The sequence below is a fragment of the Cordyceps fumosorosea genome (genome assembly GCF_001636725.1).
Source record: "Cordyceps fumosorosea ARSEF 2679 chromosome Unknown scaffold_2, whole genome shotgun sequence".
Lineage (NCBI taxonomy): Eukaryota > Fungi > Ascomycota > Sordariomycetes > Hypocreales > Cordycipitaceae > Cordyceps > Cordyceps fumosorosea.
The window spans coordinates 1,333,036-1,356,723 of record NW_017387302.1 but is presented as its reverse complement, the minus strand read 5'-3'; the positions used below and the strand labels follow the sequence as shown (position 1 = coordinate 1,356,723).

The 23,688-nt window shown below is 54.7% G+C and overlaps 8 protein-coding genes across 8 annotated transcripts; 5 read left to right on the top strand and 3 right to left on the bottom strand.

The window, feature by feature from the left end:
• Window positions 1-46: 46 nt before the first annotated feature.
• On the top strand, window positions 47-1,192 carry ISF_01580 (CobW domain containing protein; the record flags this gene model as incomplete). Its single annotated transcript, XM_018845187.1, has 1 exon — window positions 47-1,192. The coding sequence occupies one exon, from the start codon at window positions 47-49 to the stop codon at window positions 1,190-1,192; it is 1,146 nt and encodes a 381-aa protein (XP_018707953.1).
• Window positions 1,193-1,556: 364 nt separating this feature from the next.
• Window positions 1,557-5,687, bottom strand: ISF_01579 (solute carrier family 12 protein; the record flags this gene model as incomplete). Its single annotated transcript, XM_018845186.1, has 4 exons — window positions 1,557-4,343; window positions 4,391-4,838; window positions 4,887-5,424; window positions 5,510-5,687. 4 exons carry the CDS (start codon window positions 5,685-5,687, stop codon window positions 1,557-1,559), a joined length of 3,951 nt encoding a protein of 1,316 aa, XP_018707952.1.
• Window positions 5,688-9,048: 3,361 nt separating this feature from the next.
• Window positions 9,049-11,420, top strand: ISF_01578 (Amino acid transporter, transmembrane; the record flags this gene model as incomplete). The annotated part of the gene is made up of 2 exons (XM_018845185.1): window positions 9,049-11,166; window positions 11,235-11,420. 2 exons carry the CDS (start codon window positions 9,049-9,051, stop codon window positions 11,418-11,420), a joined length of 2,304 nt encoding a protein of 767 aa, XP_018707951.1.
• Window positions 11,421-11,938: 518 nt separating this feature from the next.
• On the bottom strand, window positions 11,939-12,823 carry ISF_01577 (Nuclear pore complex component; the record flags this gene model as incomplete). Its single annotated transcript, XM_018845184.1, has 2 exons — window positions 11,939-12,533; window positions 12,603-12,823. The coding sequence occupies 2 exons, from the start codon at window positions 12,821-12,823 to the stop codon at window positions 11,939-11,941; spliced, it is 816 nt and encodes a 271-aa protein (XP_018707950.1).
• A 747-nt stretch (window positions 12,824-13,570) lies between these two features.
• On the top strand, window positions 13,571-15,511 carry ISF_01576 (hypothetical protein; the record flags this gene model as incomplete). The annotated part of the gene is made up of 2 exons (XM_018845183.1): window positions 13,571-14,063; window positions 14,112-15,511. 2 exons carry the CDS (start codon window positions 13,571-13,573, stop codon window positions 15,509-15,511), a joined length of 1,893 nt encoding a protein of 630 aa, XP_018707949.1.
• A 588-nt stretch (window positions 15,512-16,099) lies between these two features.
• On the top strand, window positions 16,100-16,869 carry ISF_01575 (C-8 sterol isomerase; the record flags this gene model as incomplete). The annotated part of the gene is made up of 2 exons (XM_018845182.1): window positions 16,100-16,472; window positions 16,532-16,869. 2 exons carry the CDS (start codon window positions 16,100-16,102, stop codon window positions 16,867-16,869), a joined length of 711 nt encoding a protein of 236 aa, XP_018707948.1.
• Window positions 16,870-19,264: 2,395 nt separating this feature from the next.
• ISF_01574 (oligopeptide transporter) lies at window positions 19,265-21,272 on the top strand (the record flags this gene model as incomplete). The annotated part of the gene is made up of 3 exons (XM_018845181.1): window positions 19,265-19,544; window positions 19,600-20,484; window positions 20,572-21,272. 3 exons carry the CDS (start codon window positions 19,265-19,267, stop codon window positions 21,270-21,272), a joined length of 1,866 nt encoding a protein of 621 aa, XP_018707947.1.
• A 664-nt stretch (window positions 21,273-21,936) lies between these two features.
• Window positions 21,937-23,292, bottom strand: ISF_01573 (nitrogen metabolic regulation protein; the record flags this gene model as incomplete). Its single annotated transcript, XM_018845180.1, has 1 exon — window positions 21,937-23,292. One exon carries the CDS (start codon window positions 23,290-23,292, stop codon window positions 21,937-21,939), a length of 1,356 nt encoding a protein of 451 aa, XP_018707946.1.
• Between the last annotated feature and the right edge of the window lie 396 nt (window positions 23,293-23,688).

The window sequence follows — 23,688 nt, the reverse complement described above, 5'->3', positions numbered from 1 at the left end:
CCGTCGCCGCCGCCGCCCTCCTCTGCACGACAGCCGCTGTCCGAAAATGGCGCCCATCCCCATCACCATCATCACCGGCTTTCTCGGCTCCGGCAAGACCACGCTCATCCTCAACCTCATCCCGCAGCTGCGCCGGCGCAACCCGTCCTACAAGCTCGCCCTGCTCAAGAACGAGTTCGGCGACCTGGCCGTCGACTCGCAGCTCGCCTCCAGCGCCGCCATCTCGGGCGTCCAGGAGCTGCTCAACGGCTGCATCTGCTGCAACCTCGTCGGGCAACTGGGGCCGGCCCTCGCCGAGCTCGAGGCCGGCGTCGCGCCTGATCGCATCGTCGTCGAGACGAGCGGCTCCGCGTTCCCCGCGACGCTCGCCCTCGAGGTCAACCGCCTCGCGCGCGAGACCGGCCGGTACACCCTGGACGGCGTGGTCAGCGTGATCGACGTGGAGAACTGGCAAGGGTACGAAGATACGAGCTACACGGCGCGCATCCAGGCCCGGTACACGGACCTCATCGTGTTCAACAAGTGGGAGAATGCCGGCGAGGACCGCTACGAGGAGTGCCTCGACAGGGTCGGAGACCTGGAGGTCGACATCGCCAAGGTGAAGAGCGACAGGGGCTCCGTGGACGCGGATCTCGTCTTCGGCATCGACGGAGGGCTCGCGCAGCAGCTCACCGATGGCGAGGTCAACAAGGCAAACGGCCACCAGGCCAACGGCAGCCATCAGACGAACGGCGACAGCCATACCAACGGAGACATCCACGCCCACGACCACCAAAGCGAGGTCGAGGTCCTCTCCGTCGAGCTCAAGGGCACCGGCGCCACGGCCACAACCATATCCACCGAGAAGCTGCAGACGTTGCTCGCTGCCGCTCCCAAAGACGAGGTCTACCGCATCAAGGCTGTAGCCACACTGTCCGTGCCCCCGCGCAACTCGGACGTCGACGTGCCGCCGCCCGCTGCCAGCCCGACCGGCCGTTACATCCTCAACTGGGCCTTTGGCCGGTGGACATTTACGCCCCTCGCAGAGCCGTCGTCGGCCGCGGAGCACGCCAGCAGCAGCGCGGCCGCACTGCGCATGACGGTGATTCTAGCGCGCTGCGAGGGGGCTCGGTGGGAGAAGAAGCTCACGGCCGGCGGGCATGTTGCCGTGGAAGCCGGCGATGGCGAACTCGTCGTCAAGAGGATATTATAAAGCGGTATCAGAAAACGCGTGTACAGTATAGAATATATTATGAGGGAGAGGGCGGCGGCACGACACATATGTAGAAGCAGGCGGCTGACATTTTTATGATTGTGGATTTAACAGAAACGATCCGACATATAGACTAGAACATGTCAGATGGCACAAACAATAACAGAATATTTCCAAAAGAGAAGCGCACAGTTTATTTCAAGATACCATCGCTCGCTATGCAATTTATGTAGATGTATGCGCTCTGATAATGGGGATGGTGCCCTTTACAGCAAAGGTGGAAATGCACAGCTCTCATTTCACACATGAGGTAAGAACACGACGCCGGCTATTTGATAGAGCAATAGCAAGAAAGCCAAACGCATCACAGGCTCACAGTAACCGTCATGTTGTTGCTCAGAACCATCAGCGTAGGCGGCAGCTCCGCGCACAGGACCTCCACGTCCGAGAGGTACCGCACCGTCGCCTCCTCGTCGGCGCTCGTGCCCTCGGCCGGGATCGGCAGCGTGCTCAGCAGGACGGCCGTGTCTCCGGAGTGCTGGCGCATCAGCTCGTTGAGGATGAGGTGCTGCGCGCGGCTGGGCAGGTCGTTGAATGACAGCGCCACGCTCTGCGTCGAGTACGGGGACCCGCCCGTCGCCTCGGCCGCCGCCTTGTGCGCTGCCGCGTCCTTGACCTCAGGAATGTCGTACACGACATCGCCAAAGTACGAAAACTGCGAGCCGTGGCGCGAGTGGTGGCGAGTCGAGGGGCCCGAGGACTGATAGACCGGCTCCTCGGCAAAACTGATAGTTTTTGCTCCGGCCGCGCTACTATCCGCAGGCACGTTCAGCTTCTTTTCCAGCACGGATCGATTGGAAAACCTCCCCATGGAAGATTGGCGTGAGTGTGAAGGCGGCTCGTGGCGGGACGCGTCCGGTCCTGCGATGCCGGTAGTTGGCTGTGCAAAGGTGAGGCGTGAGTCCTCGCCAGTAACGGTCGTTTCTGGAACAGGGCGACTCGAGAATTTGACAGCCGAGGACTGGCGCGACATCCCAGGTCTAACAGGGGTATTCGTGCCACTCCTCGGGGTCTTTGCGCCCTGTCTATTTGGACTCACGGGCCTTGAGCCTGCTTTCCTGGTAGGAAGATTGCCAGGGACAAGCAGTGGATCAAGAGCCGGGAATTTGGCGAGCTTGTCAGCTGGTTCCGTTCCTTTGGATGCAGTTGAGGGAGTTGAGGGATCGCTCGCTCCAGTGTGTAGGACTTCAGGAGCCTTTGCCGTTGGAGGCACGCCAGAACTTGATTCGGGTTGAAGTAGCGTTGATGCTGTGGCGATTGTTCCATACGATAGGCCGCCAAAGGACGCGGTTTGAATCAAGGGCTGCGCGGCGGCCTCGCTCTTCAAGGACGATTCTCTGGAAGTCTCCTTCGCATGAGATCGGCCACGGCGTTTAAGAGTACTCTCCAGCAGAGTCTCTTGCTCCGGCTGCTTTCGGCCCTCGGAAAACGGAAAAGGAGTCGGGGGGTGAGGATAGCCGTATGGTGCCTGTATTTCGACTTCTCTCCTCGCATCTTCGTCATCGCTGTCTGTAGAATACTCCGAGTCTGATCCTTCAAAAACTTCATCTTTCAGATGATGAGTATGGATGCCCATGCTTACACCCATCTTCGACAGAATCGCAAGGTCGGGCTTCTTGGGAATCTCAGCCATCCCAGCCACAACGCTAGCGCGGCGCTGGTCAAACCCGTTACCCTCGTGGGGATTGAACAAACCACGACGACCAGAGGTAGAGTCAAGAATATGACTGATTTGCGTCATTTCCTGGCTTTCTGACAGGTCTGATCGTCCACGGTAGGTCTGTAGCTCATCCCACCACTCCTCATCCTTCAATGCCTCGTTGACAATGATTTGTGTGTCGAAATCTGTAGTACTGCCGTTGATGATGTGCTCATACGTTTTGAGATTGCCAGAGGCTAGCCAAAACACTGACACGATAGCATCAATACGCAGTTTCTCTAGCAAGGCTTTCACACGAGCCAACTCCTCTTCAACTTCGCTTTCGTATTCGACGAAAACCATCACTCGAACGGTATACACATTCCTCCAGGTCTGCACAGAATGCAGAATGTGTCCTAGCTGTAGAATGAGAGTGTATGTGTCAAAGTTTGTGGTGACAAGGCTCTTGCCATCCGCAGTGACCTCTGCCGACATTTGAATCGGCCAAAGATCAATGTACCTTTTTGTGTTGGAGCCGTCGGAGCGTGGCGTCTCTAGCTTGTCAAACCCTTTTGCAACGGCGACATTTAGCCTATACTTGAGAGTCAAGTCCTCAAGCATCGTCATGTATTCTGTAACGGTCATCATTTGCTCAGTCCGAATGACGTCCGTAGGCAAGGCACCCTCCAAGAGCCTAGCTGAAGTATCGCCACGTCGCCTTTTGAGCGGAACTTTATCTTCGGAGGATCTCGTTGGTTTCAGCATCTTCTTGGCTGGTGATTGAGGCAATTCTGGTATAGAAATATCCGGATTCGTCTGTCTCAAATCATCCAAGTTGTAGAAGCCGATGACGGCGATATTAGGCCGCATGCCACCCAAGCCAGCAGACAGGATTAGGTTCCGAACCCCCCAGTTTATGGTTGGCGACATGGTAAGCTGCACAAATGCCTTGATCCTGGAGAACTCGGAAATGTAATTTGTCCAAGCTTGCTGCTGCAGCCGCGCCTCATGTACTCCGGCGTTAAAGTCGTCCGTAACGATAACATGGCCGAGAATGTAGAGTGACCCCTTTTTCAGCGAGTTACAAAATTGAATAAGCCGGGCTTGGCGCCTTGGGTTGTTGATGAGAAGAATGATATGTGGGCGCCAGAACTTGATGTGTTCAGGCTTCAAACGAAGCAAGTATTTTCGCACTTGGTGGTATATGAGGTTCTGAGACACATCGCCCCATCGCTTGGGAGGGCACAAGTAGTGAATGACGAGGAATGTTGCAATCAAGACGCAGATAGCCATGGCGGCGTAGGTCTCATCGATAAAAAACATGGCCGCAGCAGACAGGAGGCTACCAACGAGAGCAGTCTGCCAGCTAAAGAACTTGAAACCTGGTCGAAAGTTGGGAGCGGAGCCAATCTTGAGTAGAAAGCACGCGAGGTTCATGACGAAGAAAGTCATCTACTTTGTTAGATTTTGAGAAATTTTAAGGGAGTCTACAAGCATACCTGGTAGCCCATGGAGATCAATGTCGCAATCTGGTTCAAATCGGCGAGCAAGGCCACTTGTGCAATGGCGTATGTTAGAAGCACAGCTAGGATAGGCTCGTCCGACTTTCTTGTGCCTTTTCCGAAAATTGACAATCCTGGTAGTAGCTTATCCTTGGCGAGGGCTTGGAAGAGTTTGGCGGCGCCGATGACTCCCATTGTGGCAGAGAAGAACGTCACGGCGCATTCGCCAGCAAAAATGACTGGGCTGGACAAACTGGTAGCGGACAGAATATTTGCATTAGCCAGAAAGGAGGCGTGAGTGGTGGAGGCCGCCATGGACACAAGGACAACAAAGTACACGACAAAGGTCGCAAACATGGCCCAGAGTGTGCCTTTAGGAATGGCAGTGCTAGGATTTTTCAAGTCGCCAGACATGGACGCACCAGCAAAGATTCCGGACGTGGCTCTGTCATGGGTTAGCAAACAGCAATTTTCTTCAGGAACATTGGCTTACGGGAAGAGAATTCCAAACAAGTCGCGAAATGTCTTTACACCTTGGTAGACAGCGCTCCCAGTTGGTGGAAGCATGTTGCTTCTGAGCGTGTGTAAACTGAAACCCGTGAACTCCACTCCACTCTCGACGTCTCGAAATGGCGATCTGAAGATGGCGGATATCGGGATGCTGATGATCGACACTGTCATGATGACCAACAGGGCATTTGAAGCTTTGGAGAATACGGCAGAGCCCAAGAGGCACAGGCCCGTACAAAGTGCGAGAGCCACAGTCTGTAGTGCATAGCTCGTCCAGTAGCCTTGCGGGAAGCTGTGGCCGACGTAGAGGCGTATGCAGTCAATCAGACCAACACAGTTCATTGCAGAATTGAGGGCTTGGGCGAGAAAGAATAGTATGCCAATGGAGCCTCCAAACTCAGGTCCGAGGGACCTTGATATCAAGTAGTAGGCACCGCCACCTTTTACTTCTCCATTCGAGGCGATGGCAGAAAGAGAAAGCGTGGTGAGTAAATCAACGCAGTATGCAGTGAGCATCAAGCCTGAGAGAACGGTCAGCGTGTCCCACCCAAGTTCTACATATCGTCGATCATGCATGAAACTGCTACGCTGCGGGGAGGGTCGCACCCATGAAGCCGAGGAAGCCCACCTGGCCCAAAATCAGGCCAAACCGAAGGAACATGAGAATGCTGAGAATATTGAGAAAAACGGGAATAAAGACGCCCGATGTCAAGCCCAGCTTGGCCGGCTTCTTGGCCTCGTCCGGGGGCGGGCCATGGCCGAGGGGATCTGAAGACTGTGGCATAGTCGCAACGAAACGGTGCGGTAAGGTAGCAACCTATGGCGGCGGTGGCGTAGGCATCGCAGAACTGCACGTCGTTTGGGGGACCAGCTAGATCGAGGGGCAAGCAGCCTGTAGAGGCAGGCGTGGCAGATGATGGAACAATTATATAACGACGATGATGAATAAAACGGCGAAGTACACTTAATCCCGGGAAGCAAGACTTCCGTTTGTCGCGACGAGGTCCCAGGGTTGAGGAGAAGGGAAAGCTAAGCTGCACAATGACCTCAGCGGCCAAGGAGCCGGTGTTTTGTTTGCTGGAGCGCCAAGCCTGGAATGGGAGATTTACGGTGCGTGGCGGCGCTGTGGCGCCGTTCTACTGGCGATGTGTGGCGGTGCGGGGGTTGAAACTGCCGTGCTGCCCCTGTGCCACCAACGTATTCATCGTAATGTGAATGAGAAGATGGGAGTAGCAGGTAATTCAAGTTCCAACTTAGGTATAGAAAATGAAAAGGAATAAGAAAAATGAAAGTTAAAAAAGGTGCCATTTCAAAACCAGCCTTGCCGTCTTTAAAAACCTAAACGCAGCGTGGAGCGCGGCCTAAAGAAGGAGAAAGACAAGAACGAATTATATCGCATTTACAACCCAAATATTTTCATAAGAGACTACACAAAGAACATTCAGTACTGAAAAACTTCTGTTTTTATTTTTTTGCGGCTGTTCAAGAGCTCGCTCATCTAAAAATCTGGTTATAATAAGATCCGCACTCTTAGAGCAGATATACTTCACGCCTCTTCACTTACAACTTATTCCAACAATGACTGCCCCCTTTTATTGCTGTATGGGTTAACTATCACATCGAAAAAAAGCCAGAGTAAATTGAAAAGTCCACGGGTCACCGAGCGTGAAAGCCTTCACCACATCATCGTCTTGTACCATCTAAAACAAATGCAATGCCTCGAAGCCGTTACACTAAACCAGCTTACAGATGGTTTTAGATCTTTCTCTCTGGACTTTGCGACATGTCTGTGAAATCTTTCAACACCTAAAGGTGCAGTAGGGAAAACCACGCAGAGAACGGCAAAACCGATCATGGATGGGGGATTTGGCAGACGACTTCGTGAGTGCATCTGCGTATAGGGTATTGGTTGCCTGCGGGTGGAGTAGGACGGGCAGCGCGTGGAGTCTAGTAAGGGAGCGTAGGATAATACAGAGGAGATGGGAAAATAACGAAGAATTTCTGAGAAAAGGTGTGCAAATTGCAAAGCAGCGAATTGAATTTACAATTTGCCTGTCTCGTGAGCAAAACGGCTGTGCGGAGGTTGCAGTGGACAATGTACAAACATAAACCTCTTTTATTAATAAGGGTAATTTAGTGTCTCTAAGTTTGCTCAACCCCGCGTTTTAGAGGGCTGCTGCAGTTGGAGGCTGCCGTAACAATCAACGCGGCAAGCGTCGCCCTGGAAAGCCCGTTGAAAGTCTAAAATTGCAGAATTACCTGAAAACGCTCAAGCAAATCTTCATCCTGGCCGCTGCAATCCTCGCCATCCTGCTACATAATGTTTCAGCTTCTTTCACCAACATGCATCCCATATCTTGGTTGCCAAGCTCTCTCGTAATCAGCACACAAAAAGCGTCGAATGGAATCGCAGGGTCTCCCTGCCTTATCAACAGCGCTAAAACTATACATGTACGGAGTAGTATGTACAAAGCTAGTGCGCCGCCGTCGACGCTCAGTGACGTTGGCCCAGCCCATCACCGTGTGCCACCACCACGGCGCGTCCGGGGATAGACGACACCATCTCTCTGTCCGCGTGCGATGTCCCGGATGACACACACGGCGCCAGCCCTGTAACGGACAAAGTCATGAGAGTCGGGCGGCCAACGTCGCGACCATCTCGCTCCCGCGCGGGTCTGAACGGCAAATCTCATACCGTCTGGGGAAGGGATGTGCCATGTGGCGTCGCAGCAGCCAGACAGCTGATGTTGACCTGGACACTGACAAGCGTCGATTGTCAGTAGTTACATCTCCTGTCTAATAAAATGACGATGGTCAAGCAGGTGCCCGACTCGAAGCCACATCACGACGTCGTACTGCAACATCGGCCGCGGCTCCGCTGTGGCGTGCATCAAGTAATTCTCGTGGACAGCGATAACTTTTGTCGGTACTGCGTCCATACATTGAAACCTGCGTCAATGCACCTAAGATACTTGATGAAAGGCATTCGAAATTTGCAGTATAATACGGACTGCAGAGCGGGAGACTGCTCGTGGGTTTTGCCAAATCGCACCGCCTCTTACATCAACGTGGGCACGTTCGTGTCGGTTCTGGTACCCGCCGATGTTGATGAAAGCACGCATCAACGTCAATATGCTCCCACAGGCACAAAACTGTGCGTAATATCAATCAACGCAAAAATGATATATCTGCCATGTGCAGCTTGCTGCTTTTGAGTGTAACATGGCGCTGGAATGTGATGACGCTGTGGTACAGTAGTATCAAGGCACTCTACTACGCACCTCCGCCGCATTGCATATACATAGCTGAGACAGCTGCAGGCGATAAGCCCGTACGACTGAGCAAGTATCGGCGCCAGCAGATACAGATATTAAGCCTTATCTCACTGCCAATGTCTTGTTTCAATACCATTGATCATAGGCCAGGCTATCGGCGGCACAAGATATGTAACGCCCGCCGAATGTCGTCTCATCAATCAATATCTGTTACAAACAGCCCCATCTACAGGCCCTCTGCCTTCTAGCGCTTGCACAATAATCCTTACTAGACCTACAGTGCCTCGCCGACATATTAGTGCTTCTGCTTCAGGAAGGTCGGCTGCTGGCTTCAAGGTCTTGCTCGAATTTTTCCGCCATCATTTGTTTTTTGTAATATTTGTTCACTCCCAAGGTATTTTTGTTCTTTGGCAGCAAGTGGTGGCTGAGGCGTTCGCCATACAAACCCTCTCTCCTAGCGTCGCTGGTCATCCAGTCACCAGACGTGCAATCAACACCACAACCCCAACAACCAGGCTTCGTTCCACCTCCACCTTGTCTGCTCCCTCTCAGACCCGCTGCTTCACCCTCTTGCCCTCTTCACAACTCCAATTGGCAGCTCACGACAACAGGTCCAGCGAGCTTCTTTTTTTTTGTTTCCATCAAGCTCTGCTTCAAGCGGCCATTAGCCATTGCTTTCGTGCCGGCGCTCGCTAAAAGCACCCGTTCGTTTTTTGTGCTTACGCTACTAACTCAGCCTACCTCCTCCCAGTAGCTCGGACCGTCTGCCCATTCCAACTCTGTTTGGATTCGTCCAACGCTCTTCAGCTGTCGTCGCCCGAACAAAACATGCAATAAAGCAGTGTCCGGCCTCCAACCACCACCGCAACCATGGCGTCGCCATCGAGAACTAGAAACGACTCGAACCCGCTACTGTTGTCATCCTCGCCAATGTCACAGCCGCAAATCTACTCGTCCTCACTGCCACGCGACGAAGTCACCGCCCGCTTGGCCGCCCCCATCCCCGCCGAGACGCCGCCCATCACCCGCAGCGGCTCGCCTAAACCCGGCGCTTTCGACAGCGAGGGTGGCATCCCCGCTGGCTCCTATGGCCAAGGGCCCGGTACCTCAGCTCTCGCGGCCGCCCTCGCAGACTCCCTAGGCCAGACGCCGCCGCGACACGGCACGCCGCCCGTCCGTGTCGCCTCCCCGCCGCCGCCAGCCCGTCCGCTCTCTCCCTCCAACTTCCCGCTGCAGGCTGCCACACCGACAAACTACGGCTCCTTCGACTCGAGACGGATGTACATGGGCGGTGGCGCCGGCGGCCCAGGCAGCACAGGCCCCTACGAAGACCCCGAGATCGTCAAGCGTCACCTCGTGCAGCCTAGCGAGGCCGAGGCGGGCGGCGCCTCCGAGGAGTCATCCCTCCAAGGCACCGTCAAGGGCAAGCAGCCCGAGCAGGTCGGCGGCGCTGGCCTCAACGACGATGACTTCTCCAGCCTGCGCCTCCAGGGTGGCGACGTGACTCGCGGCATCTACAAGTGGACTGAGCAGGCCGAAGCTAAGAGCCGACTGCATCGCAGCCAGAGCTTCGACCACTCCCGCCCCGAGCCTGAGAACGAGGTCGAGGATATCAACACCATCAAGGTCCCTGGCGGCTTCCGCAGAGACCACCTGCGTCGCAACGCCAAGAGCCCCTCTGGCAACGCCTCCGAGGTCGAGCACGGCGTCCCCTCGCCTGGCGGGGCTGGAAACGAGCGCCTCTTTACGTCGAGCTTTCTCGAGTTCTTGAGCATCTATGGCCACTTTGCGGGTGAGGAGCTGGAGGAAGATGACGAAGCGCTCGGCCCCAACGAGTACTTTGGCGATGACCACGAAGACAACGCTGACGACCACGAACCCATGGAGGATAGCGCCCTCTTACCCCCTCACAAGCGCAAACGCAAGAGAAAGGTGCGCGGCGGCAGCGGCCAGAACAGCCCTATGAACGCGGCGCTGCTACTGCTCAAGTCTTTCGTCGGCACGGGCGTCTTGTTCCTGCCCAGGGCCTACCTCAGCGGAGGAATGCTGTTTAGTAACCTCGTCCTCCTTGGTGTAGCGCTCCTGAGCTACTACTGCTTCGTGCTCCTCGTCTCGACGCGCCTAAAGATTGAGGGCTCCTTTGGCGACATGGGCGGTATGCTCTACGGCAAGTGGATGCGCAGTATTATCCTCTTCTCCATCGTCCTCAGCCAGGTTGGCTTCGTCGCCGCCTACATCGTATTCACCTCGGAGAACCTGCAGGCATTCATCAAGGCCGTCTCCGATTGCAAGACGTCCATCAGTATCCCGTACCTCATCCTCATGCAAATGGTCATCTTCCTGCCGTTCTCCCTGCTGCGAGACATTGGCAAGCTCGGCTTCACCGCGCTCATCGCCGACGCTTTCATCCTGATCGGCCTCGGCTACCTCTTCTACTACGACGTGCTGACGCTCGCCACCGACGGCCTCGCCGATATCATCATGTTCAACAAGCGCGACTGGACGCTCTTCATTGGCACCGCCATCTTCACGTTTGAGGGCATTGGCCTCATCATTCCCATCCAGGAGTCCATGAAGCACCCCGAGAAGTTTCCGCGCGTTCTCTTCCTCGTCATGATCATCATCACCGTGCTCTTCACCACCATGGGCGCCTTCTCGTACGCCGCCTACGGCTCCAAGACAGAGACGGTCGTCTTGCTCAACCTGCCCCAGGACAACAAGCTCGTCAACACAGTGCAGCTGCTCTACTCGGTCGCCATCCTGCTCTCTACGCCCCTGCAAATCTTCCCGGCCATTCGTATCGTCGAGACGGAGCTCTTCACCCGCAGCGGCAAGTACAACCCCTACATCAAGTGGCAGAAGAACGTCTTCCGCTTCTTCGTCGTCATGCTCTGCGCTGGCATCGCCTGGGGTGGCGCCGACAACCTCGACAAGTTTGTCGCGCTGGTGGGCAACTTTGCCTGCATCCCGCTCGTTTTCATTTACCCGGTAAGTCTCAATACTCACTCCGGTCAAGAACTCCGAAGGACCTCTACTAATCAGACATGGTGGGATAGCCGCTCCTTCACTACAAGGCCGTTGCGAGAAGTCGCACGTGGAAGTACTCAGACATTGTCCTTTGCATCTTTGGCTTCTTCGCCATGACCTACACCACCTCGTTGACCGTCATGAGCTGGGCCAACTCGAAGCCCAAGGCGCCCGGTTACTGCGAGCGACGAGGCCTCGGACTCGACACCTGGTAAACCGGGTTCTCATCGATTGGTTCACCTCCAAACATAGTTATCGTTGCATATCGCTATTTGTCTCGTTGCGCTGTCATTCATCCAGCATTGCCAGGGGTTTAGGTTGATTTTCCTAGTTCTTCTTTTCCTTGCGTGCTCTCATTTTTTTTCTCGTCTAATGGCGCCCTACATCTGGGGTGCTTGCTGCTGCTGCTCAACATTAGAGGAAGTTGGTTTTTGATGCTCCTCGTGTAACGCTGCATAGGGCATGTCCGAGAATGTAAAGCGCAGAGGCTCGGCCTCAATAAGAAAGATTGTTTGTTTAATTATGTATTCTCTCGTCTTCAGGTCATCTAGATAGTATGCTTTCGTCTTTTTAGTATATCAAAGTATCATACAATGTCGATCCTTCGTCCCTCGCCCGTTGCTGCTAACGATCCAGTGGTGTGCGCCTTGGTATTCCAAAGAGTAACAGAAACATAAACGCGTCCAAATATAATGACAATGTACTTTCTTTTTTGCATCGCCCCAAGTCGACTTCAGTGCACCCAGGCGCTGCCAGACGAGCGACGCCCCTTCTCGTACAACCACTTGCTGTTCAAACCCACGCTCGTCCGCTTGCCGGCGGGGCTTGGCGAGGCAGGGTCGCCCAGCAGGTTCACCGACGTGCTGGCCGAGAAGGGACTACCCGACGAGGATCTGCGGTTGCCGCCTCCGCTGCCAAAGAGTTTGACGCCGCCGCCTCCGCTCCGGGGCATCAGTGGGCTATCAACAGGCGGCGAAAAGGGCGAGCCGCCGCCGGTTGTCGAGTTCTGGAACGGGCTGCCGCGGCCGGACAGCGGCGAGTTCGAGTAGCTGCCGCGGCTGCCGACGGAGCCTGCGATCGACGGGGTGCGCGAGTACCGCGGGGGGGTGCTGAAGACGAGGTCGGCGGCGGCGGCGGCAGATGGAGAGGCGGGCGGGGGAGCCGGCGCGAGGCCGAGAAGCTTGCGCTGGGCGGCTGTCAGCGGGATGTCGGTCATCTCGTCGCGGGCGCGGAGCAGCGGCGTGCAGGCGAGCGCGACCTGCGCGAGCGGGACGACCTGCACGGCGGTCCAGACCCAGTTGATGTAGAGTCGCGCGGAAGGGGAGAAGCTGTGCGTTCCAAACACCAGTTAGTAAACAAACTCTTGGGGAAGGGAGGGGGGATACGGGGTTACGCACTGCTGTGGGCTGATGTATAGTTTGACGAGGGCACGCAGCGCCCAAAAGGTCAACAGGGCGAGTATGTTGTAGGCTATGCGGCGGATGTTCTTTTCGGAAAAGGTCGTGGCCTCCCGTCGGCGGGTGATTTCATTGAGGCGAGGGTGGCGCCAGGTACCGGGGCTGTCCGTCACCGACGCCGGGGCGGCCTTGACCGGCGTCGATCTCGCCGGCGTCGACATTTGGTGATAAGTTTTGTGTAATAGAGTGTCGGGAGGTATGTTTTGGCTGCCGCAATCGGGTCCCAGTTGGCTCGGCGGCTTCAGGTGTCCCTGTGGTAGGTATTGGCGGAAGGGATGCCTCTAAAGTGGTTGAGTTTGTGTATAGAGGGCTGCTATTTGTTAGTATCGTCTCTTCAAGGCCAAAGCCTGCGTGGTCGTTTGGTTGCCCCCGTGGTGGTTGTCGATGTTGTTGATGGTCAAATCTCCAGCTACTGCTACCGGGCCAGCAAAACACGACCACATTGGCTGGTTGTGGAGCGCACTGGCCAGCGACAACCACAACCTCAGCTCTAGAGTTATTGCGCAAGCAAGGTGATTGAGAATTACCAAGAAAAAGAAGGACAAATCTCTAAAATATTACCTATAGAATTAATCTATTTTTCTCATTTTCTTTTCATGCCGGAACACTGGACAGACAGCAACTGCAATCAGCTCGCAGCCATAGCCGCTCACCACGCCACACACTAGCCACATCCCTTGAGTCGCCGCCCGTTGCGCTGCGCGAACCTCATCTGGCCAGGGCAATTTCCATGATTTGTTACAATCACTTCGCTCTTCCAACCACCCACCCATTCCCACTTCATATCCTCCCCGGCATCACGCTGTCATCCGTATCGAATCATTGTTCCCTCGAAATTGTCTCAATTATGCGCTCTTGATATTCCCCATCACCGCACTTGTTCAATTTAGCCTCGATCTGCGCACCCTATGGCTGCCTCGCCTACCTCGGTCGCCGCCACGTCGGAAATCGACCACCCGAGCTCTCCCGCCGCACCCGAAGGCAAGTCTTTTGTCTCGCGCGTCGGTAGCGACGATGAAGATGTTGGCGATGACACCCAAATGACGGAGAAGCCGAGCCGTAAGGCAGGCCGAGGCTCGCAACGTGATGGTGTCGTGCAACAAATCGGCAAGATTCGCCATCTCAAGAAAGAGGATGGCGAACCCTTGTGGCGAGCCGACATTCAATACGACTTCCTCAAGGCTGTCTTCGACAACGAACTCAAGGTCTTTACCAACTCGTACGATCCGCACGGTATTGGCAAGCAGAACTTTGCCGATCTCTACATTGACACAATGGCGCGCAGCAGCAAGACCAGCAAGGTCTTGCGCGACAAGCTATTAAATGATAGAGAGGCGGCGAAAGGCATGGCCATGGTCTGCCTACTGGTCAATGTCGGCAGAATGAACACGACTCTCAACTGTGAGCTCCGACACTCGTGCACACTGGCGCTATAGCTAACGCGTATAGTCTTTCCCGAGATGAGAGCCCAGCTTCGAACATATCACGCCATTCCCTCCCTCCAAGCAAACCAAGACGCTCACGCATACAAACAGCTACAGGATGCTCCACGCTTGAAATCCATCCTCAAAGGCGGTGCAGAGGACCGGCAGGAGCCAAGCACGCTACTGAAGCTCAAGGAGATCGCGGAAGTCCCTCGAACGAACCCTGTCAATCTGATTTTTATCATGTGCGCAGCTGCCAAGAAAGTTGCTGATTTGCACTTTCCGGATGGCCAAGAGTTCCACGACGTAATCATGAAGACGCAATTCAGCAGCAACTCGCGAGCTAGAGCCTTCCTCTGGCTGATGTGGTTCCATCTCGAATCTGATTTCACGGAAGAGGGCTGCGATGAGAACCCATTCGGTAGTGGCGTTGACTACGATGTTGGTGTCGCAAACCAAGGTGTTCCGCGTTTGGAGCTCATGACGGAGGAAGAGAGAGCTCTTGAGAACGTGGACACGGAGACCGAAAAGGAGTTCGGCGCGGAGAAGCAACGCACCAGAGCCAAAATTCTGGAAATGGATCAGGCATTCATGAACGACCGAGACTCAAAGCGTGCTAAGCCGCGGGTATCACTACACGAGGACGGCCCCGCAATCCTGCCGCGCATACGCCCGTCGAAGCACGAGTCAGACATGGATAGTACTCGGTCGACGCCGCCTCCCCGCGGCGTTAGAGCCAGCGGCGGTAGAAGAAGCGCTGGACTCAAGTACCAGATTTTTGAGGGGTCCTCTCCGGCCCGCCAGGGCTCCGAAGGCGTCATCTCGCGCAAGCCTCGCCCGCCTACAGCACACCAACTAGCTGTGGAACGTAACAGAAGCCAGCGCGTTGAGTACATACTAGACAAGGGTCTTCGCAAAGAGCAACGCAAGAGCCGCAAGTCGCGACGCCGCGAAGGCGCCATTTTCAGGGCATACAAGCGAATTCGCGCGTCGGAAACACCAGGCGAGGACAGCGATAGTGACATTGAGGCACCGCGAAACCTAGGCCCCAACTCCAAGTTCCGTGAATCTGCTATTGGAGGCCTCGGCCTGCTTGCTGACGAGGAGGATGACTATGGCGAGGAGGTGAACGCGTATGCAGCAGCATTCCGCCGCTCCCGTCGAAGACTTGTCCGCTGGCTGGGCAGCGATAAGGGTGTCGTGGCGCCCATCAAGATACACAAGGCCAACGGCGTGGACAAGAATGGCGACGAGAATGATGTCAACGGCCTCGACGAAGCTAACGGCGACGCGGCCCTGGACGATATGGATATGGACGATGTTGACGGCGACGAGACTGCGCTCGGCTATGGTGCGGAGCAGACCATACTGGCCGACGACGAGGCCGACCGTACGGAAATCATGATCGACTCGGACATGGAGTAAGAACGGGAGGGCTAGCATATGTGTGTGATATTTTTTTCACCTGTAAATTGTAATGATAGGCTAGAGAGGATGGATCGGAGCGAGTTGGTCGTTTGCCTAGGGACGGAGTTGTAAAGGAATACGGGATATGGATTTTGTTTACTGGCTATTTGCGTATTGTTCGTGGTGTATTAAAAGAATTTCTAAACTTCTTGATCTGTGGCACAATTTGGCAGCGATGACTGTAACAGTATTCGCAGAAATACTCAGTTAATTGGGCGCAAAATGCTTGGAGATTATACTCGTTTCTGCCCGATTTTTGCGAAAAGGCGAACACGAATAAGGGTCCGTGTTTCTCGGAGTCCTGGGGCCCGATGGACTCGGCCGGAAATTACTCCAAACCACCGAGCGGTGAATTTGGGCAAAATCTCAGGAGTGGCTTTCAACGCTACCTAGTAAATAAGGCACGTCTCGCGCGATCACTTCAAGGTTTCACCGGCAGCTTTTTGTTATTTTTTATCAATTGCGCACTACCCTCGGGTATTTCTTCCTTTTCACTCTTAATTTTTTATCTATTCTTTTTTAATTGCAGTGAAGAGAGAGAAAGAGATGCCTTCGAAATCGCAAAGAAAGCGCAACGGCAGCGGCGCGTCCACGGGCACCAGCGGTGGCATCGGCCGACTCCTCGCCGTGCTCGGCCTGCTGACTGCGCTGCTGGCGTCGGTCGTCTACGTCGCGGAGCGCAACCTCGACAAGTTCTACGTCTTCGAGCTGGACCACCTGCAGGACCTCGCGAAGCGGAGCGTGGCCCAGCACGGCAACGACACGCGCGGCGCGGTGCGGTACATTGTCGACGAGCTGAGCGCCAAGCTGCCGGCGCACGTCAACGTCGAGGAGGACTGGGTGTTCAACAACGCGGGCGGCGCGATGGGCGCGATGTATATCATCCACGCGAGCATCACCGAGTACCTGATCATCTTTGGTGAGTTGTTTCCAACCGTCGTTGGAGCCTTGATTGGTGCTAATTGGCGGGGGCAACAGGCACTGCGGTCGGCACGGAGGGCCACACGGGTCGGCACACGGCGGACGACTACTTCCACATCCTGACGGGCACGCAGATGGCGTACGTGCCGGGCGAGTACGAGCCGGAGGTGTACCCGCCGGGCAGCGTGCACCACCTGCGCCGCGGCGAGGTCAAGCAGTACAAGATGCCGGAGAGCTGCTTCGCGATGGAGTACGCCCGCGGCTGGATCCCACCGATGCTCTTCTTCGGCTTCGCGGACGGCCTGTCCAGCACGCTCGACTTCCCGACCCTGTGGAAGACGACGTACATTACCGGCAAGCTAATGATTGGGCAGCTTCTGCGCGCCAAGTTCTAAGGAAAGGGTTGGGCTGGGCTCTTGTCCAAGTATGCTGTGATGATGGGGGGCCTGAGATGAAAAGAAGAGACGCAAAAAGGGAGCAATGAACCGGACGATGTTTCGCGTGTGGACTGAATCGGGACGGAAAATTTGACAATAATGTCTTTTGATAACATGGAACGGGCGTGGATTTATGGGCCGAGGCTGATATTTCGTATCGAAGCAGGCACAGGATAGTATAGACTAATAGAAACGAGTTCCTCGTGGCAAAGTTTCTTGGCAATGCGAGATTGAAGGGTCCTTTTAAGTCATGCTGTCCTCTTGCCACGCTCTGGAAAACGCCACCCCCTCGCGTCGACGTCTCTTGCCGCTCTATGCGGCAGCTGGTTCAAGCCTTTGGCTGCTTGACCGGTGAGGGCCAAGAACGAGGCTGCTCCACAGAGGTTGTCCATGTGAGTAGGTTTACGCCTCAGAGCTGAAGCCTTGAAACTGCCACGCGAGTGGAATTGGGGAATTTCTCCTCTGGCTTCGTCGCGGCTGCCATAATAATAACGTAAAAGTTAATTTCGACTTCTCTGGCTCGGTATGTCGCCACTACACGAGGAGAGGGCAAAGAGGGGGCCAGCCAAGCCCCGGGTCATCTTGGCGCAGGCGTTGGGGGGCGTGGTGGTAGCAGAGGTGCGGAGAGGGAGATGAAAATGATGATAGCTCTTTCTTCAAATTTTTGCAAAAGTTCCTTCGTGCCCAGCCGGCCTTCTTCTTGACCCCATCGACTTGTGCGCCCGGTCCCTGTGGTAAGGACGGATGGATTGTGGCTGCAGGGAGGCTGGGTGCGGCCTGCCCCCAAACGACCACCATCGGACTCCGAGCTAGGACATTATCATTATTACGCAGCCGGGTAGTTATTGATGCAGCGATCCTTCGGGATGGCATGTGGAATGTGTGAGGGTCAGACAAACGAATCGTCATCAGTGGCAGCCAGTGTCAGCTGCGCGTCTCGGGCGAGGTCAACATACTGGGCAATAGGCCCGCATTGCACCATCGTGGCAGTGGATATCGAGCAACCAGACAGACAACTGCTAGCAAAAGTTTGAATTTTGCTTATATTTTGAGGCATCCATCTGTTGCTTGTTGCTTGTTGATAGATGCTTCGTAGATGGACAACTTGGATAAATTTCAGCTGGGCTTATTATCCTTAGTTAAACCTCTGATATGTGACAGCACATTTCGGCGGCGCAGAGACGCGATGGCTCAATCAAGAAGGTCGAAATTGTTGGATTTAACCTCCCCCGCGCCGGCCCCTGCTAGCGCCAAAAGTTAAAAACGACTCCGACAAGAGAGCTGCATTGTCTAGGCTTTAGAGATAGTTAGCACGGCATTTTATACCATTTTAGCGAGACAGGCTTCGTTCGTTTGCTTATCCTCCGCATGGCCTGTTTCCAGTGTCATGATTACGTGCCTGGGGAGAGGCTTGCCTTATCCCCGTCCCAATCATAAAGCAGCTTTCCCCAGTCACGCGCAAGGAAGCGTGCAGGAAGCAGCCTTACTGCAGTTCGCCATCGCAAAAAGTCCTTGATTCCCCCCAGAAAAAATATCTTTGTCGTGTCGCTGCTTGCTTGGCCTGTGGCATATCCTTCTATCAGTGAAATTCTTGTGTCAGTAAAACATGAGAGTGTGTGCCGACACAACCCGCACAAGATGCCATACTAGACCGGTGGTCTTGGCTTTGAGGACCCCAAAATGGTTCGTCGGTACACTCCTGGTTAAGCCCAACATTGGCGCCCAGCCTTTTGGTGGTGATAATTTTTACTAATGAGGGCTGATGTCCGGCATCCTCACCCGCGCCTGCGGGCTCAAGAGATAGACCAGAGGGCTCTCTCTTTCTGACAGAATCATTCGACAGTAGAGCTTCGTGTTCCGGTAGAAGACTACTGGTGAAATAATTCATCTCCAATTTTCTCGTCGTTGAGTCTTGTCAGCTTGGGCGAAGTCGTTACCATTCGGCTCGAGACGTTGACGCCAGCCTATCTTGTCGGCCAATGAAGAGTCCCATAATCAAGACAACAGCGGCAAAATTAAGCTTTGTAATGCATTTTCTTTGTATCTATTCATTCTTTCCCTCTTGACCCCGAGTCATGCCCCCATAACCACTAGCCTTGTCTCGGGGAAGGAGGGATCTAGCTGCACCTTCCCAGTCAGCTCCCCAGCTCCCCAGCTCCCCAGCTCCCTACCTCCTAGAGTCCAGTCCTCGTTATACACACCCCGCATTCATATAAGACACTTGCATCCGCTCTTCTTCCTTTCCCTTGGCGTTCCCCCAGAAGACTTTTTCTTTCTCATCCTTCATCCGAACCGGTGTCTTGTGGCAGCTCAAGTATACCTAGCCCACCATCGATCGTCTTTACTACACACCATGCCCGCTGGTGACGCCGTCGCCGAGCCCATCGTGGGCGCTGAGCTCCGTGCCGAGGCGCAAGATGAGCGCAAGGCTTCACTCATTGTCGCACAGACTACTGCTTCCGATGCTAATGACCAGGTGACTGGTGAGGTTCTGGATGCAGACTTGCCTTCGCCTACGGCCGATGAGCTGGCTACTCTGCGCCGCATCCCCGACAAGATTCCGCTCAGGCTCTATACTATCGCGTTTATTGAGCTCTGCGAGCGCTTCTCCTATTATGGCTCGACCGTTGTCTGTAAGTACAGTCAAGATGTTTCCCCCCGAAACTCATGGCTGACCTCTACGTGCAGTCACAAACTTCATCCAGCAGCCTCTCCCTCCCGGTTCAAACACCGGCGCGTCCACCGAACAGCCTGGTGCCCTGGGCATGGGCCAGCGTGCTTCCACCGGCATCACCACCTTCAACCAATTTTGGCAATATGTCATGCCTCTTCTCGGTGCATACGTCGCCGATGCGCACTGGGGTCGTTTCAAGACCATCAGCTACGCTCTCGGCATCGACCTCGTCGGCCACGTCATTCTGATCCTCTCCGCCATCCCACCGATTATCGTCAACTCGTCCGCATCTGCAGCCTGTCTTATCCTTGCTGTCCTCGTCATTGGATTTGGTACGGGTGGCTTCAAGCCCAACATTTCCTGCCTCATTGCCGAGCAGCTCGGCGACCAGAGACTCATTGTCAAGACCCTCCCCAAAACAGGCGAGCGTGTCATCGTCGACCCGGCCATCACAACAGAACGGATTTACATGTGGTTCTACTTCTTCATCAATGTCGGTGCCCTTGTTGGCCAAATCACCATGGTCTACGCCGAGCAGCATGTTGGCTTTTACCTCTCTTTTACCCTGCCCACTATCATGCTGGCTCTCTGTCCCGCCGTCATGTATTGGGGCCGCAACCGGTACGTCCACCGCCCGCCCGACGGCTCGGTCCTGGTTCCCGCTTTCAAGACCTTCTTCTTGGCTCAGCGCGGCCGTTGGTCCATCAACCCTTGGGCAACCTGGCGAAACATGCACGACGGCACTTTTTGGGATTCTGTGAAGCCATCCAAGTTTACCGCAGAGAGCCGTCCCAAGTGGATGACCTTTGACGATGCCTGGGTTGACGAGCTGCGTCGTGGTTTCGCCGCATGCGCCGTCTTTTGCTGGTACCCCATTTTCTGGCTATGCTACAACCAAAGTAAGTTTGCAGGTTCTCGATGAATGGCTCAGTTTCCTTTTTAGCATCCGCCGGTCTCAATCAAGTTGAAGAAGCTAACAAAAACAGTCAACAATAACCTCGTCTCTCAAGCCGCCGTCCTCCAGCGTCATGGCGTTCCCAACGACATTCTCTCCAATCTGAACCCCTTCTCCCTGCTCATCTTCATCCCCCTCAACAACTTCATCATCTACCCAGCCCTGCGTAAAGCCGGCGTCCGCCTCACCCCGATCCGCAAAATCACCGCCGGCTTCTTTGTTGGAGCCGCCGCCATGATCTGGGCCGCCGTCGTGCAGTACTACATCTACCAGAAATCCGTTTGCGGTAACAGGGCCTCCGGTAAGATGATCGACCCTGACACTGGGGACACAGTCAAGTGTCCGGCGGTGGAAATCAATGTCTGGGCCCAGACAGGCTCCTACGTGCTCATCGCCCTCTCCGAGGTCTTTGCATCCATCACCTCGCTCGAATACGCGTACTCCAAGGCTCCTAAGAATATGCGCAGCATGGTCCAAGCCGTCGCGCTCTTCTCTGTGTCGTTTGCGGCTGCCATTGGCCAGGCCTTGGTTGGTCTCTCGGCCGATCCCCTGCTGGTGTGGAACTATGGTGTCGTTGCGATCCTGGCTGTCATTGCCGGCACCTGCTTCTTCCTCCAGTTCAAGGACTTGGACATCATAGAGGACGAGCTCAACGAGCTTCCTGAAGGCCAGATGATGAAGGTGGCAAGCGATGAGAAGATTGCGCACCTGGATGAGAAAAGCACCGCCTAATCCCACCCTCCCGCCTTGCTTTTCTGGTATCTTCTTGTTATTCCCCAGTGTCTTTTATGCGCCTGAGGGCGGAATTTTGCAGGTTCAGTCGTTATCTACCTTCTTACTTATGTAGTTGAGTTACCCAAGCGTCAGAAGATCGAGAAGCGCAAGATCGAAGCGAATATCGTGTTTACAGATAGCACACATGAGTTTGTATTTGTCAAACACGCAATATTGTACAACAATCGTTCAATGCAACAATACTCGATATGCACAGTGTCGCACAATGATGACAGATGATGAAAAATGTGAGACTTGTTCGTTATGCGTGCATGTTGCTAGGCCCGGTATCGGTGTACTCGCCTGCAGCTCCCAACATCTAGCTCCAACCGCGTCTGTCCCATGCTCAATCGCCTCGACGTGCGATTCTTCAATTGTTTTGCAACTGAACCATTTTCTCGTGGTTTTCCCAGGATTCTTATAGAGAAGACGCATGTGCGTCATATTTTGAAAAAAGAAAATAGCAAATGATTCCGATACCCAGGCCACATTTTGTACCATTCCAGAAACTCCGTTAAAGCAAGCTCATCATTGTTCTTCCCCGGCGTATAATATAAAAGCATGCTGCTAGGACGACGTGAGGATTCATTATATTTTTTTTTTCTTCTGAAGTTCGACTAGCTTATGCTAGCCATTGCTCTTCGGCTCGCTTCAAGCCTCGCATAACGAGACCGTCTTCTTCGTCTTCGGAATCGAAGTCGTCATCGTCATTCAGTCGTAGCTGCTCAACCGATACAGTGGCGTACTGCAATTTCTCGTCACCGCCGTCAGTTTCGTCGTCCTCGAGCATCCATGTTAAGCCGTTGGCTTCCTCCTCGAGAGGAAACATCTCGCGAGCGTATTCCTCGAGCCCGCGGGGTCCTTCCCACAGCTCCAAAGCCTCGGCAGGACAGTTTGCTTCGAGCCTAGCACAACCGAAGTAGGGGGGTTGCTTTGACGGATCTTTTTCATCGGGGCTAAAGAGCTTCTCCAAAGCTTCCAGCTGCTCTCTATAGCCTGCTGGAATGCGGACTTTGATGTCGATAGGGCCGCGAACATAGCGAACTGGGCGGCCAACGCCGCGGGAAAAAAGCTCGCAGGCTTCTTTGGGTGTCAGGTACTCGTAAGCGAGGGCAATGCGTTCGTTTCGCCATTTCGAGACGCCATCTTTGAAGAGCTGTAGAATAGCAGGGCCAACGTCGTGCTCAGCGTCGAGCCAGGGGAGCTTCGCATCTTCGTGGAAAGGCGCCTGCCATACGAAGGAGCCGTCATCTTGAATTTCGGTGCAGAAAAGCGGGTAAAGTAGGGAGGTAAAATTGTTGTTGTAGATGCCAGTGTAGACAAAGGTGGCAGGAAGGCCGAGCTGCCGGACATAGTCCTCAACCTTATGCTTGGCCGCCCAGAGCGGGAGAGAGGGCCAGTTCTTGTTGTAGGCGGCGTGGTCGGGCATGGACGAGTAGATGTAATGGTGTACGCCAGCTTTCTTGGCGGCGTCGGCTAGAGCCTTGCCGATAGCGAGCTCGTCCCCGTAGAAGGTCGTGTTGATAAAGGCCAGTTGCGCGCCGCGGAAGAGGTTGTTGATGAGGTCGTGGTTTACACCGACACCCGAAAGAGGGCCATTTTGAGTAACATCTTTGTTGGCTTCTGTGGGTTGGTGTCTCGTGTAAAGCTCGCCGACGATGCAGGTTACATTTGGATTCGTCGCGACCTCTGTAGCAATAACGCCTTCCTTGTTGCGCAACTGAGCTCGAACATGATAACCAACAGCAGTTGCGACACGGATTAGCGAGGCCGCCTGGCGCCCACTGGCGTTAATAATGGCGATGGTCTTGTCCGGGGACGACATGAAGCGTTTCGGAGGTCGAAAGGTTAGAGAATTGTTCCTGGACCCGGCTAGAGGAGATGATTCTGAGTAGGACGATCTCGAATGCTTGTGTTGTTTGCGGTAGAAAGAAGGCTGCTCTGCCGTGTTGATGCGGATGGGAATGCTGGCCGACATGGGGTTTAGTTTGGGATTAATTTGGGTGGGCATTGTCGCAGTGGGTGCCCGAAGAGGTTGTACAAGGCCAAAACGGCGGAAAGAACTGGACAGGCTGAGACCAAGGGGAGACGAAGCAAGCCGTACAACACGCGCGCGGCCAAAGACAGAAGCCACGGAGGTGAAGAGACGTGAAGAACTGGGCCGACGAGCGCAACAAGAGCGAGAGGCGTAAGAAGCACGGTGAGGGAGAGTTCGTTCCGTCAACGGCTCCCAATGGTGGGGTTTCGAGAAGGTGCAACCAGGGCTCGCGACTTAGGCCATGTGCCTGCTGGAGAGCGCGAGGAGAGAGAGATGGAGGAGAGGCGAGAAGAGAGTACGTAAAAAAAAGCTGTACGACAGTGGGCCAGTTGCACC